This window comes from Desmodus rotundus, chromosome 10, assembly GCF_022682495.2.
Source record: "Desmodus rotundus isolate HL8 chromosome 10, HLdesRot8A.1, whole genome shotgun sequence".
Taxonomy (NCBI): Eukaryota; Metazoa; Chordata; class Mammalia; order Chiroptera; family Phyllostomidae; genus Desmodus; species Desmodus rotundus.
In genome coordinates, this window is record NC_071396.1 from 31,853,649 (window position 1) to 31,869,249 (window position 15,601).

At 50.6% G+C, this 15,601-nt stretch overlaps 1 protein-coding gene across 10 annotated transcripts in view; it reads right to left on the reverse strand.

Moving 5' to 3' along the window:
* Positions 1 to 5,940: 5,940 nt before the first annotated feature.
* The window catches only part of CHD2 (chromodomain helicase DNA binding protein 2), a 103,689-nt gene continuing 94,028 nt past the window's right edge, over positions 5,941 to 15,601 (reverse strand). For 6 of the 10 annotated variants that reach the window (XM_053912802.2, XM_053912803.2, XM_053912804.2 and 3 more), the window contains 3 exons: positions 14,617 to 14,830; positions 11,643 to 11,886; positions 5,943 to 9,502 (listed from right to left, as the gene is read on the reverse strand). In XM_053912802.2, coding sequence (XP_053768777.1) covers positions 9,169 to 9,502; positions 11,643 to 11,886; positions 14,617 to 14,830 — 792 coding nt within the window. In that variant the 3' untranslated portion in view covers positions 5,943 to 9,168. Of the gene's footprint in view, positions 9,503 to 11,642; positions 11,887 to 14,616; positions 14,831 to 15,601 lie in introns of all 10 variants that reach the window. The other 4 variants (XM_053912808.2, XM_024561662.3, XM_024561661.4 and 1 more) reach the window with 2 other exon arrangements.

Sequence of the window (15,601 nt, forward strand, 5' to 3'; positions counted from 1 at the left end):
TTTGGGGGGGGGGGCGCGGGACCAGTGGCGGGCGTCCCCTTGCAGCTTCCCGGCAGTGTGTTTGGGGAGGAAGCCAGCATGTGTGTATGCTCGTGCTGTGAGCATGTGCAGATGATGGAGCAGTTTAACCACCAAAGCCCCCACTTTCCTCAAATTACTTTCCACCCTTACGACGCACTGTCTTGGCGGCTGGAGGGGTCCAGGTTCCCTGGCTCTGGTGGAGGTGGAACAGAGTCCCAAGGACACATGGGCACATTGCGGAAGGATGTGAGGTGCCCTTGGGGGTGAGGTTGAGACCCAGGGTGACTCCATCTTGGCGGTCAGTCTGGAGCCTCAGACCTGGGACTGTCGCTGTCCCACTTCCCCAGGGTCCCTCTGTCCCATGCAGCCTGGTGGAAGAATAATGGCTCCACAGAGCGGGGTGCCACCCACATCAGTGTGAAGAGGACCAAGACTGACTTGGGGTCAGGTTCACTGCTGTCAACATTTCATCCTGTCAAACTACTCAATGCACCAGAAAGAAATGCATGCCCTTTTATAGGTGAAGAAGCAGACACTCGAATGTGAATTGCCTTGCCAGGGATTCCTTAGCAGGGGGCAGGGCCAACTAGGTCCGTTCCTGCTCTTGGCACTAAATGCCGTGAGGCAGAGCAGCAGCAGAGTTGAGCCAGGCTACATTCTGGTTCCTCCACTTTCCTAGCTGTGTGACCTTGGGCAAGTCACTTAACCTCTCTGAGTCTCCATTCCCACCTCTGTAAAATGAGGGGTGCCTGTCACATCAGACTGTTGGAGATTGAGGTAACTCTTGTACAGTACTGAGGCCAGGGGTTGGCACAGTGAGTGTCCTGTGTTGATGTTATTCCTCCAAAGCAAGAGGAGTTGAGTGAGACGGTGGGTGGGAAGAGAAGGGAGAGGGCCACACAGCCTGGAAGCTTGGGAGGGACATGAACAGAAAAGGCTAGCAAGGGGAGGAGGCCAGCCAGAGTGAGCACGTACACAGGTCCCAACCTGCAGAGAAAAGCTCAAAGTAGGGAGAACTTTCTAGAATACAACTCTTAAACTTCCAGAGAGAACTGGGAAGTCTGGGCTTTGAAAGGGACAAAGCAGGGCTGGATCCAGCATACCTTCGCGTCTTACCCAGTTGCCCAAACTGTCAGTACCAAGGGGCCTCTCCCTCCCAGTAGAAACTGGGATGAAGCCACTCAGGGGAGGCACCGCCGAGGTGGCAGAGCTGCGGCGCTCAGCCAGCACAGAAGAACCGATCATTGAGAAGCCAGGGCACGCAGGAAATTTTTTTAAAAACCTTGTTCACCATCGGATGAAAATGCTACGTTACTTGCCAGAAATATCCTTGGTTTGGAATTTGTTCAGGACCCTCCATTTAGCATGGAATTCTTTTCCAAGTACCTTGCTACCAGTTGCCCTCCTGAACATGGAAATTTGAATGTCATGTGAACATGGAACAGAGTCTTGAGCTAAATGGTTCCCAAGAAGTGGCTACATCTCACATGGCGGGCTGGGCGGGAGCAGGTAGCCCATGCCAGCTTACTTGTGGCCAGTCGGCCCGCAGTGAACACATTTGCAGATGGAGGTGCAGCCCCTCTATCCCGACGCACTGGTGTGTGGCAGGAATCTTGGATGTGTCGGTCAGAGAACCAGAATGTGTAAAAATACAGGAGAGAAATGGCTACTAAAAATGAGAGTGGTTCATGAGAAAGGGGGCAAACTCTGGGATGAAAAGAATTAGCAGGACACAGGGCCGGAGTGGGTGTCCTCCGAGCAATGGCAGGGAGCAGCGCAGAGCAAGGGGTGGTCTCGGGCGGCAGGCCGACTTGGCATGCAAACTGGCTCTGCCCGTCGCTAGCTGTGTGGTCTGCCTTGGATTTTTTGAGCCTTAGATTCCTTATTTGTAAAATGGAATTATGAGCACCTACCTCCCAAGGTCATTCTACAAATCCAATGAGCTAACGCTCATAAACTGCCTGGCACCTGGGCCCTGGTGCGGGGCAGAGGCCACCGAAAATGGCACACATTTGTTCCATGGACAGAGTAAAAAGTTCTGAGAGAGATGCACCCTGTGTTGCTGGATGGTGGGAGAAGCTTTCATCTCTGCTGAGGTTGGCGGGGGGAGGGGGGGAACCTCTGACTGACTTGCATGAATTTGGGGAGCCAGACATGCAGAGAGATCTGGGGGGAATTCTACAAAGAGAAAAGGATGAGTACCAAGGACTTAGCACAATGATAGCAGAAAGTGATGGGACTGGACGGCAGTGAGTGGACATACCAGGGTCTAACCGAGGTGATGCCACAGAGAGGCCCGAGCCCAGCAGGCCTCACCAGCCGGGGCACAACTTTGCATTTCTATTCTAGTTTCCATTAAGGAGGCCTTTGCAGCTTTTGAACGTGGGAGCGATCACACCTGATGCGGGTTTTGAAAGGCCTAGTTCAGCTGCTGTAGAAAGCTAAGGGCAGGGCCATCAGGAGAGAAAGAGGAAGTCGGGGGCTGTGACACCAAGCCAGGCAGAAATGGGGTGGTGGCGGCCGTGCTGGAGATGGCACAGATGGTTGGCTTTGGGTTTAAGGTGAAGGCGGAGCAGACAGGGTTTGGGGAGTGAGAACTTGAGAAGGGACTGATATCCCACTACAGGGGTGCTGCTTGGGAAGACCAATGCAAGGAATGATAATAGGAGGGTGCCCCAGCCTGCTGGGGAGACAGCTGCGATAATGTGGAGGCACCAGATAGCCTCTGTGGTCACAGGGTAGAGACAGTCAGGAATGGGAACCGGACAGCAGGTCCAGTGCAGCTGCTCAGAGGAAACTCAGCCTGAACTAAGTTGTGACGATGAACAAGGTTTGGCAGGAGATGACGGGGCGGGGGCAGGCAGCAGAGGGCAGGAGCCCAGGGGCAGAGAGCTCTGGCTCAAGGACCCAGGATGGCGAGAGGAGTGGGCTGGCTGTGGTCAGGACTCTCAAAGAGACAGAGCAGTTCAGAGTGACCAGCAGGGACTGCTCACAGGGGGTCTGGGGCCCAGACCAGGAAGCTTAAGAGTTAGGGCAAATCATGGGAAGCAACAGAGTGACGTCTGGGCCTTGTGGCTCAGGATAGTGCCTCCAGCTGCCACATGAGTGGGAAGGAGGGGCAGCTGAACCCAGAGGGAGCAGAAGCCTGTGCATCCCTGGCTGTGGTGACGGTAAGCAGGGTATGCCCTTCAGCCCCAGGGGGCACAGAACCCAGCTGGCTGGTGCCCTAAGGAGGCTGGATGTTCAGCAGTGCACCTCTACCCCTTGTCCCGTCCCTAACCTGTCCTATGAGCTTCACCGTAGGCTCTGCAGCCAAGGGGAGCGGCCTGCTGAGCGCAATGGAATGAGGGCCGAGCCTTCACTGGGTAAGGGTGAAGTGCTGGGGCCAGGCAGGCCATTTGTGGGACTCTGCCACCCTCTGCTGGACAGTTCTAGAACCACATGCACACAGGCCCCACCTGGGGTGGCTGGAGTGACCTCCAACTGGTGTCAGGATGGCCAGTGCTGTCCTCTGACAATGATGGGTGCCGAGCCCACCACGTGTCACCTCAGTGGCCTCACTCACCCCACCTTGGCGTCACAAGGGGCTCTCTGAACCACAGCTCTGGAGACACAAAGGCTGGCAGGTTCACACCCAGGTCCACCCCCTCCTAGACCAGCCCCTCCCTGTCCCTCTGACAGTCTCCCAGATCTTGTCTCCCAGGCAGTGCAAATCTCACCTGACATTGCGTCCCCTCCTTTGCTTGTCTGGAGTTTGTGTACATCATTCAGCTAAGAGGGCAGGGCCTCATCCTGGTTCAGTATGTCCCTGGCTCCTGGAACAGGGCCTGGCCACAGCAGAGACTCGAGATCTTGGTCAAGGACAAACTTGCTCTGCTGCAACCGGTCCCGGATGTGCTTCCGCCATCCTGGGAGCTCTTTGAAGGTTCTGGATGGGCCTTCCTCCTGCGGTTGAATACCCCCCAGAGCAAGCCTGTTCTGGGGCCCTCGGGCTGCAACGGTCTCTTTAGCTCTGGGCTGAGGGCTGCTGGCTTGCTGGGGCATGATACTACTAAGCAGGCTGGCCTTCCTGGCCACCATGTCCAGTCCCCCCCGCCCCCACCTCCCAGCCCCAGACTGAAGAGCACTCCTGGTCTAGGGTGTAGATAAACCTTTCCCTTTTAGGTTTGAGCTCACTTAAAAACCACATTAACGCTAGAAGCTGCCTCCTTTGTTCGCAAATGACAAGGCCAGTTGCCTAACCACACAGAGGGAAGGACTGAAAGGGGACTTTCCTGCCCAGTCCCTTCAGACCACGCTGCCTCCCAAAGGCCACCACAGTGCCTGTGGTCGAGAACTGGGCTTTGTTAACAATAGTTCCCTCTTAGGTCACGAAAGAAATTAAGACACCATGTGCAAACCCTCCCCGGGCAGCCAGCTGTAAGTAAGTGATGGTATTCCATCTTAGGGATGAGCAGCCCACAGGCCCTGGACTTGTCCATGTCCCCACATTAAGCCAGGTCACATGGCCACAGAGCTGCACAGGAAATCCTGGTGTCCGGCGCAGCACAGAGTCCACCAGCTGTCCAGGGCTTAGGACAAACCTGGCCCAGCTCCTTTAAGAGCCACAGATTGGAACCCGAAGCCCAGACTGGTCTGGCAAACTGCAGTGCCTTGTGTTTTAATAAGTGACCTTTATGTTGGCACTAATTGAGGACTTGCCTTGATGACAGACATGCGCGGCCCCGCCAGGCCGGAGGGAGGGGGCCTGGGCTTGCTGCTTCCAGTAAAAGGCAGGCGTTTTGGCAGGAGGCAGTTGAGAAGCTTCGTTGCTATTGTAAATCGTAATAAGCTGATTATTGCAGCACTTGTTCTTGAAAGTTTTCCCCACGTCGTTCCAGCTGAGTTATGAATTACAAAACGGCTGTGAGTTTATCTGCAGGAAGAACCCTCAACTCTCTCTGTGTCTCTGACTTTAGAGAACTACGTGTGGTAAAAACCGCAGGCTCTCCTCTGAGCAAGGCCCTGCAGCCAGGTCATGCCGAGAAGTAAGAGCATCACACAGACTAGAGTTTGGTTTCAGAGTCCCTGAAGTATCAGAAAAACCCCTCGGGCCTGGCAGACCTCTGCAGCTGCTGCGCAGACAGGCCCTCCATCCACGGCCTGGGCCACCCTTCCTCTGTCTGGCCCTCGCCAGAGCTGGGCCTGCCCCTGTGCCAAATTGCTAGAGTTAACATTTGTGTCAGTGTTTCCATTATAAAATGCTTTTTTTCCCCCTTCAAGAATATGTAACCCAACTGTTAAATTACCCTCAAGGCCACAGACTGGCAGACATGGTGTTTTTATTTCCTACGGAGGGCGGGGGCTACAGGACCCCAATGCAGACGGCACAGGTTGCCAAAGGCATCTTCCGGGGCACCTGCAGCCCCGCCACGCCATTTCACCAGGTGCAGGGACACAGGCTATGGACTAGAGCTGCCCCAGGGGACAGCTAACCTCAGCAATGGCTGCTCAGGGAGAAAACCTTCGACCCTTGTGGTGTGAGGTCCTGGACCCAACAACTGGCGCTGTGGTAGGGGAAAAATACCGTATTTTTTGGACTATAAGATGCACTGGACCATAAGGCACACCTAGGTTTTAGAGGAGGAAAATAGGGGGAAAAAAAAATTTTTGAGGTAAAAAATGTGGTCTCCTGTCTCCTATGACCCTGCTCCACTGCCGCCCCCGCCCCCCAGTGAGCCACATAAGCTACATTCAGACTGTAAGATGCACCCCCATTTTCCTCCCAAATTTTGGGGAGAGGGTGTGTCTTACAGTCCGCATCCAGTAAAGTTGGGTACAGTACCCAACTTTAAAGGCTCATCTCACCAAACAGATCCGAATGACCCAGAGACCCAGGGAGGGGAGACGAGGTGCGGCCAGTCAGTCCATACTGATGCAACACAACGTGTTCGCCTGACTCTACAAATCCTTAGTAACACTTTTTAATATACAAGAATCAAAAGTACAGCAGTTTTACAATGTAGGAAAATTTAATACATACTATATAAACAACATTATTTACATCAGAAATCACTAGGACAGTGGCATTTTTCACAAATATAAATTAATTACTGTTTTAGTCAACAGGTTTTAAAAGTCCACAATTTTACAATAAAGAAAAACCGTCTGCCCCCGAACGAGGGGGGCACAGACGGACTAAAGCAGCCTGGACCTTTGGCCTGGCTCTCCTCGTCTGGCACGGCAGCCCCAGACAAGCCAGAGGACCCCTGGGGCGGGCCCTGGGCCCCACTCCTGCTGACGAGTGCGTTTTGGTCTGTAGGACCACGGGGTCCGTGTGGGTTTGTGGCTGGACTGCGTTCGCACCGCACGTCCTGATGCAGCGTTCAGTTGCCAGGCTAGAGGGTCTGCAGCATGAAGTGAGCAGTGTTCTGGTTTCCCATGAAGGGCGTAGGGAATGAGGAGGAGAGGGAGGCCGGGGCCCTCGGATGGGACCCACGGAGAGCCTGGCCATTTCCAGCCGTCTCTGAAAGACAGCCATGCTGGGTCTGGGGGTCATGTGCCCTTTTCCAGGGTGACAGTAGCCATGTCAATCCTTGTTTATAGTTGGGTTTCAGGTGAGGCTAATTCCTCTCTTCCTCAATCCTGCTATTTCTACCCACTTATGGAATCTGTCAAAGGTAGGCTCCATGGAAGACCATCCTCAGAGACTCCTGGGGCAGCTTCTCCCATCCACAAATGAGAGACTTTCCACCTGTGCAAATTTCCGTGTTTGATCTAAGCATACAGTATTCACGCTGACTGAGGTCAGTTGAGGAAGCGCCTCCCTTCTCCAACGCACTCTCCAAACACACTTCAGCACCTTCAATAGATGCTTTTATGGGGATACTGCAGTTTTATAATAAACTCAACACTGATCTGGCTGATACTGCCTTTTGCTCTATTATTATATGGCACTGAAGGTCCTGAATGCAAACAAAAGGAAGTTCTTTCATGATGAGCCATCTTTGGAAATAACTCACATCTCTTAACAACCAAAAGCCTTGATGAGTATTGAAACGCAGGGCATCAGATGACTCCTGGCCTCTTCACAGTAAAAGGAAACAGGGAGCCTCGAGGAGCCTCCAGGAGGGCGTGACCTGACTTCCCACAGGGGAAGACCCTGGGGCTCCGCCCCATCCAGAGCCAACTTCACCTTCCTTCTTCCCGGGTGACTCAAACATGGGGTAGTGTTAGCATCGTCAACAAGAAGCTGTACTTATGGTGGCCAAAGCAGAGACCTGATTTCCTACTTTCTCCCACAGGGCAGTCACAGCATGTCCCTAGTGGGTGTACCTATCCAGGGCCTCCTATGCTGTCCCTTGGGCTTTGCCTCAGAGTATGTGTGGTACATGTGGAAGGTGAAGAACCCCAAGTCCAGGGGGAGATAAATAAGGAGGTGGTGGGCCCAATAGACTCGCAGCCCAGGCAGTGAGAGCCCAGACCCTCTCTGGGGCTCCGTGCTGGCCAGCCTTAGGGTGCTCTGTGCAGTGGAAAGTAACAGCCACCAAAGCTACATCTGATTCCCTAGAGGGATGCAACCAGGGGGCTGTTGGTAAAGGCATCAATGGTGCTGCCCAGGACACCAGCAAGTAAGTGACAGTGATCTCACGAAGCACCCCAGGTCGGTGCGGGGAGTTTAGTGCCATGTATGCCCAATGGAAGGCTTTCCCCCAGCTCCGAGCCTGGACACAGACAGGAACACTGCATGTTCAAGTCAGTTACTCTGTCTCCACCCAAAGAGGCCTCTGGATGTGCTAACAACACTGGCATGCTCTATTTAAATTGAATGACACGGAAAGCCCCAGGATCAGGAAATGGAAGGAGCCCACTCAATGGATGTGACCACCTGGCCCCCAGTCCTGACTCTCTGCCTGCAGCTCAGTCACCTTGTCCTTGGATGCTTCCTACCGTGGGAAAAAAGTTTACCTTAGGTCTATGTGTTAGTCAATGTCATTCTAAAAGAAACTGAGCTCAGTTCTAATGGTAACAGTGGAAGCCTGTTCACCACAGGTAACTACTTACTTGTCCACCCCCAACAGGTGTCAGGAGATAAGACTCTTGTCCTCTCCTTCTTTGAGCCGTGTAAAGGGGACTCAAGTGCCACCAGCAAACGCTGACCTAGCACAACACTGAATGCTCCCCTCACTTCCTGGCACTACCCGCCCACCTGGGGAACCTGCTCACCCAAACACCCCCAGCTTGGTGCCTATCAGCAGGCTGCCTCTGCTTCCCCCTCCTCTCTAAGCCCTGGAGTTTTACTTCTCATCACAGGAATCAGAAACCCACCAGGGATTCCAGTTTCCAGCCACACTCCCCCCAACCCTGCCCACTCCCAACCAAGTCAGACCCCCTGCTGACTTCCACCTGACTCAGCAGTACCCAAAAGTCAGCCTCGCAGACCTAACTCTCCCTAGCCCAAGAGGCCCATTCAGAAGGACTACACCTTTGAAATGTACAGACAGTGTGGGAAAAATTAGTGTTTGTAGGGAAGGGCCATTGTGCAGCTGTTCCCCTTTCTCCCCCACCCCCACCCCCTGCAACATAGGTGTTACACAATGAACCCCAAGGGTATCACTTTTCCCAAGAACATGTTTGAGGAGTATACCTGCTCCCCGCCTTCAAGTTCTATGATGCAAGACCCCACCCACTTGTCCCCACACCCACTCCCCATCAGCAGCATCATCACGTCACCGTGAACCAAATCTCGCCCTGTCCACCATCCAGCAGGTCCTGGCAGCCTTCATGCACACGTTCCTTCCCTGACCACTGCACCCAGGTGCCAGGCACAGTGACCCCGGCAATAAAACATTCACGACTGAGGTCCCTTCTTCCTTCACTGGGGAAGCACAGCCCACAAAGCTGGGACACAAAAGTCACCTCTTCCTCCTAGCACCCTTCGGAGTGGGAGGCCAGAACCAGGCTGGGGCGGGATGGGGTGCCAGGGTGCAGGACTGGTGACCCAACCAAAGCCCCCCACTCCCAGAAGCACCCCTCAGCCAATGCGCTGACGGCAGCAGCATGTCCACAAATGCCACTTACTGGTCTAGATAACCGGCTCCTGTGGGATCAGACCAAAAACATCCAGTTGCTTAATGACTCATGCTCTCCCATTTTCTGAGCTGTCCTTTATGTTTTCCGGACATTCCAGTTATAATCTGGGTTGTTCTTCTGTTCTAGTGATCTCTCCAAAGGAGACCTATGATCCAGGGGTGACTTGGAGTCGTGAGGAGATTTCTGAGAAGGGGGTGAGCGAGGATCCGAGACTGCAGGGTGCAGTGGGGGCAGGGGCTGTTTGTATTCCCCCAGTTTGTCTGTGTGGAAAGAGCGGTAATGGTCTGAGGGTCCCTGGCTGTGGTAGCCCATTGGGGGGCGGTGGTCAGACATTCGTCGGAAATCCTGCTGGTGGTAATTCTGTGGCCTGAATTCATCAGATCGCCGCCGCTTGGAGTCATGGTGGTGCCTGAAATGGAGATGCGAGGATTAGCAGGAAGGTCACAGCCACATTCCCACCCCTCTTCCTCATCATCCAGTGGTCCTCTCGTGTGCTCAAATTCAAGGGCATTTCCACAGCACTCACAGCAAGTGCTTACATTACTAGGAATCAAAACCAAAACAAAACAAAAGTAATTACAAAGGGCTATTTTATACTTATTGGCAAAACACATCCTTTGAAATGACATAAGCCCCACCAAAGCTGCAATGGAACGAGCACACACTTGCATCACTAATGCCTTTGGACCACACACTCCCTGCAGGAAAGCTGGCAATGGCTACGCGCACTTTCATGTTCCTTGACCCAGCCCAGGGGAAAAAGAGCCACAGAAATTGTTCTCTAACTTATTAGCAAGAGCAAAAGCCACAATCAACCTAAATATTCAACAATGGGTGAAGAGTTAATTATTTTTAAAATTGGCTCAATGCAAAGAATGTTAAATTTTTTACTTAGGGCCATGGTGAACTGCTTGCTACCCCACTGTAAAAGAGAATTGGTACAAGTCAACGACACGAAGACAATCCAATTCAAAACTGGGCAAAAGACTTCAGTAAACATCTCTCCAAGGAAGGTATACAAATGGCCACTAAGCACATGGAGAGATGCTCAACCTCCTTAATGAACATTAATCACTAGAAAGAGATGAACATCAAAACCACAGTGAGATACCGCCTCGCACTCGCTAGGATGGCTATGTCAGTAAAACCAGGAAATGAGTGTTGGCAAAGACATGGGAAAACTGCAACTCTCCCATGTTGCTGCTGGTAGGAATGTAAAATAGTTCAGCCTCTGTGGAAAAGTTAGGTGGTTCCTGAAAAGTTAAACACAAGTACTGTAGGACTGACAATTCCGCTCCTAGGCTCACAGCAGCACTATGCACAATAGCCACAAGGTCCCAACAACTCAGAGGCCCACCGACGGGTGAAAGGAGAATAAAATGCAGTATACATGTACACAAAGGAAGGTTATTCAGCCATAAAAAGAGATGCAGTCTCATGCATTCTACCATGAGCATGGGCCTTTAAAACATCATGCTAGGTATTCAAAGAAGGCAGTTCCCAATGCCAATTTTTGTATGATTCCATTTATGCAAAATACGCAGAATAAGTAACTCCACAAAAACAGAACACACACTGGGAATTGCCAGGAGCTGGGGACAAGGCAGAATGGAGAGTGATTGCTAATAGCTACAGGGTTCTGTCTGGGCGATAAAGGGTTCTGAACTTGACAGAGGTGGTGGTACAACTGTGAATGTATTAAATGTCACTGAACTGTTCATTTTAAGATAATTAATTCGTGCTATGTGAATTTCACTGCAATAATAAGAGAGAAAGATAAAGATGGATGGTGACTTCAGGTTCTAGTCAAGACACAGGAACAGGGACAAGGTTTACCCTCCTGCCTGAAACAACCAAAAAGAGACAAAACATACGCAACAAAGGTTTTCAGGACATCGTGTCAGACATAAGGCAACAAACAGTAGTGATTCTGGAGGAATGGGAAACTATTGAGATGGGCCTGGCTAGCACCCCGCAGAGGGACTGCAGAGTGTCCAGGCCTCTACACAGGGAAGGGGGACCAGAACCCAGCAGACTTCCCGACCTGAGAGGCTGGGGCAAAAACAGAACCAAGGCAGCCGGAGTTTGCAGGTGGACACAAAAGAGAGTTCTGCACAAAGAGAGCAGTTCAGAGCTCTGCAGATGCGTTCATCTTCTCCGTGTCCTTGCCTGGGTGCCTATACTTGGCCTGGGCCCGTGACGCCCAATCCAGCTCCCTGCTGAGCTTACTCCTCAGGGCCCAAATCAACAATCGACAGCCTCACCTCCTCCTCAGCCCTCAAAAGACCTCAGACGTCCCTACCACCAACCATCCAATCAGCACAGGGTCAGCTGCCTACATCACGTTTCCTCCACAACACAGCAAAGACGCCGCAACGGCCAAACGTTTGCTCAAACTTGGGACCATGTCTAGGCACACGTTGAGATAAACGCATTATCAGCTCACTGCATCTGATAAATACACCAATGCATGTGCTGCTGTCTCTCCCCCTACAACAGACAGCTCCTGGCAGAGGCCTGCTCCTAGTGCCCCAGGGCCTTCCACACACCTGTCGTAGTAATCTCTGTGTCCCCTGTGGTCTCGATCGCTGCTGTACTGGTCATAGGGTCTCTTTCTGGACAGGTTGTTGGGTCGGTAGCTCCCAGAACGGTGGCTGTCCATGTGTCGCCGGTCCCCATAATGGTGGTCCTTGTACCAGTGCTGCTCGTACTGATGGTGCCTGTCACTGCCCCACGGCGGGTTGTTGCCACCACCGTAGTTGAACTTCCTTTCCCTCTGCCAGTCCCCTCGATCTGCGGGAAGAGAAAAGAGTGATCACCTCGTGGCTGGAAGGAATGACTGCATTTCACTTACACTGAAGTTTAACCTGAAAGGCTGGCATGTGTTACAGACATTAAATTTCCTCCTTTTTGGTCTTTTCGCTGGCACGTGTTATAAATAGACATTAAATTTCCTCCTTTTTGGTCTTTTTGCTGCTGGTAACATACCACTAATGAGTCCTAACATTCTTTCCCCCACATTTTAAGGCAAAAGAAAACTCATTGCCTTTCTCCTTCTGAAATCTTAATAACTATTGCATTTCATTTTCTACCTGTTTACACCTTCCAAACTGGGGCAGACCATTAAAATGAGGTCATTTAAAAAACTGAACATTAATTCAGAAACAGCACCACAGAAATTCACAGCTGCAAGGCAACAACCTCCATTTACCAGTCTGAAGTTTATTTACCTGCTAGTACCATAAGCTAGTGCCTGGTCTCTGAAAATTATTCCAAACTATACTCACTGCCTGAGTATAGTTCTTCCCCTGCCAACACACAAAAAAAGAGAGGGTAAAAGTGCTCCCTCCAACTTTGGAACTGGATCAGCACTCGAACTCTCAAGGGGAGAGCTAAAATAAAATTTGTTTTAGCTTTTCCAGCCTCCATTTTCCCCTGCAGAGAAGAATCATGCTTATTTCAATCAAAAAAGGTAGTGAAGACACAGAAGTCCAGGAATGGAGGCTATAGTGGGGTGTCCACTCAGAACCTGTGGATTTAGGGCCCTCGATCCAGTGAGACATCCTTTTGAGAGAAAGGCAGAGGGAGATCTGAGACAGAGATGCACGGGGGAAGGCCATGCAGAGACAGAGGCGGAGACTAGAGCGACGCAGCCCTGAGTCAAGAATGCCCAGGGTGGCCGGCAGCCGCTATGGGCCTGGACAGAGGCAGGGAACATATTCTCCCTCAGTTCCTCCAGAAGGAGCCAACCTGATTTTAGATTCTGGCCTCCAGACTGGGAAAGAATGAATTTCTGTTGTTCTAAGTCACCAGTGTGTGGCAGTTTGTTAATAGCAGTCTCCGGAAACTAGCACAGAAACTGACCCAGAAGGAACTATGTGGCCTCATGGGGAATCCAATCTTCTGTCTACAACGATGTGAAGACCAAAGACATGCCACCAAATAAACGTCTCCACTCATTCTGCTGGTCTTCTAGCATTTTTCTACAGAGCCAAAGAATAACACCATCAAGGAAACTATGCAGTTTAGAAATTTACACCATTAAAACAACGTACAGTCAGCCAGTGGTTTAAATTCATTGCTGACCCAGGGAGGATCAGGCCAGAAGACTGAGAAGTAAGAAACTGTGACGCTTCTCCCTAAGAATTAACAAACAACAACAAAATGAGACACCTCCACAATGTGAAAGGAGCGCTTGAAGACGGTTCAAACCAAATGGAAAGTTGGGTTTCAAACAGGGTGTCAATGCCTGTGGTATAGCGCAGATGCTTAAAACCCATGCCAAGTCGCATTTATTTCCAGAGAAATCACACAGTGCTTCTCTTTCTTCTTGAACCCTCATGAGGTAGGTCATTGGTTAGGAGTACCGAGCTATTAAGGACATGGATGAGGAATCCAGGGTTTAAATAAAAGACTACAGTTAGCTTAAAAAGAAGAGTTCTTTCAAAGGATCAGAATGTAAAATCTGTGACATCACAGGAATAACCCAAAACCAGCCCAATCCCAGGAAAAAGCCGGCACAACTAATACAAGCAGCTCTAAGCACACAGGACCCTTCCCAACCACCCTGCATACTCATTACCCCACCCCACCCCCCAATAAAATGGTGACCAACTAATGTGGAACTACTTGATTTTTAATATTAGCAGACATCAGACTTCTGCTTCCAAGCAGTTTAGAGGAGCTTGCAGCAGAAATTACATACTGCCAAGAACATTAAGAAAGGGCAGATAAACAAAAAGTAACCTGTTTAAAGACATCAAAGAGCAGCCAAAGCAATCAGGACTAGGAGGAGTTTGATTCCAAACAGCAGAAAAACCTCCAACAGCGACGGGCTGACTGCTGCAGCCACGGGCAGAGCTGTGGCTCGGAGCTCAGGTGACAGGCCGAGGGCCCAGCTGGCCATTCCGTCACACTGGCCATTCGAATTACCTCCTCTGTATGAATTCCATTTCTAACTTTTGCCCAGATCTTTATCTTTTTAAAGCAAATAACAAAGACCCCGTTTACAAGGTTTACTTTTTAAGCCTAAGCTGAACATTGCACATACACAACTGTGAAAACTCCCAAAGCTGTCGGCATTCACGCACACTAGAGAACACCCTCAACTCACACTAAACCGGAAACGTATTGCCACGGATGCATTAGTATCTGTCACCACTGAATACTGAAACAAAAACTGAAATTTCTCCTTTTTTCTATTTGGTTATCCTTTTGTTATTAACTTACAAGGGCTCTTTCAATATTAACTGTCTTTCAATGTTGACAATTTTGATCATTTAAGTATGATGTGTAATGTAGACTGTTTCCCTCAGCCTATCCTTTGTCTTTTGTGGATGGGGGCTATGTTCTTCTTTTAAGTTAAAAGGACGTATTTTTATTTCATGTTTTATCTCATTCTGAAAACTAGAGAACAATAAAGTGATGGCCGAGAGTGAAGCACAAAGGTCCAGCTGCTGTCCCTGGAAAATAAAATGATCCTTCTTTCGTTAGCTCTGTTCACAAGTCCACTTCATGACCTACCTGCATTACTAAAGTGTCTCTTGTTGGGGTGACTGTAGTTATCTCTTGGGTGTCCGTGCATCTGAGGGCCATGGGAGGCAGGCAGGTGAGACTTCTGCAGGTGCAGGCCGTGCGGGGTGTGAGACTGAGACATCACGGAATCCCGGCTTGACCCCGAGGCCTCAGGCCGAAATGGCTTCTTACCACCAATCACATCATCTTTCTTCTTTTGCTCCTATAGAGTAAAAGGAAACCACAGACTCTCAAGGTCCCAGGCTAAATCCCCAAGAACAGTATAAAGATCACCTTAAACAGTTCCTTCTTGGCTTGTGACCTGCCCTTTACTACCTTCTTTCCAAAGCACACTCAGCGCACCACCTGCTGCCCTGCCCCGCTAGACCAGCTCCGCTGATGAGCACCCACAAGAGCACACGGGCCCCGGAACCGGTGCCCAGGAAGTCAGCATTCTCAAGAGATTCCCCTCCCGTGTAAAACCAGGACCACCTGCTTTCTGAGGCTCACTAAACCAGACAGCCCCAACTGGTCTAAATTGGTCCATATGTTCTTCCTAAGCCATTTTGTGGGGTTTTGTAATATATGTGTATTAAACAAAAATAATATTTGGTATTGTTTTTCACTTAATGTGAAAATCTCATGTGAATACTTATTTCTACAATATTATATTAAAGGCTGAGTAATACTCCCCAATGTGGATATATTATGATTCATTTAATCTAGTGCTTACTTTTGAACATTTGCGTTATCTCCACTACAAACATGTTTACATCCTTAGTTGTCTCCTTAAACTAAGTTCTTAGACGGGAAGCCCATGTCTCAGTCTTGGTAAGTCGCACTGAACTGTCCTGCAGACAATGTGTGGAGATCCCACGAGCAGGGCCACTGTCGTTGTCGCTTAGCTCACAGTAACTCTGATGCCCACCCTGCTGAATGAAGCCCTTCACTCCCCGTATCCAACCTCCAACGCTGCTCCTCCCAGCTTTCACTC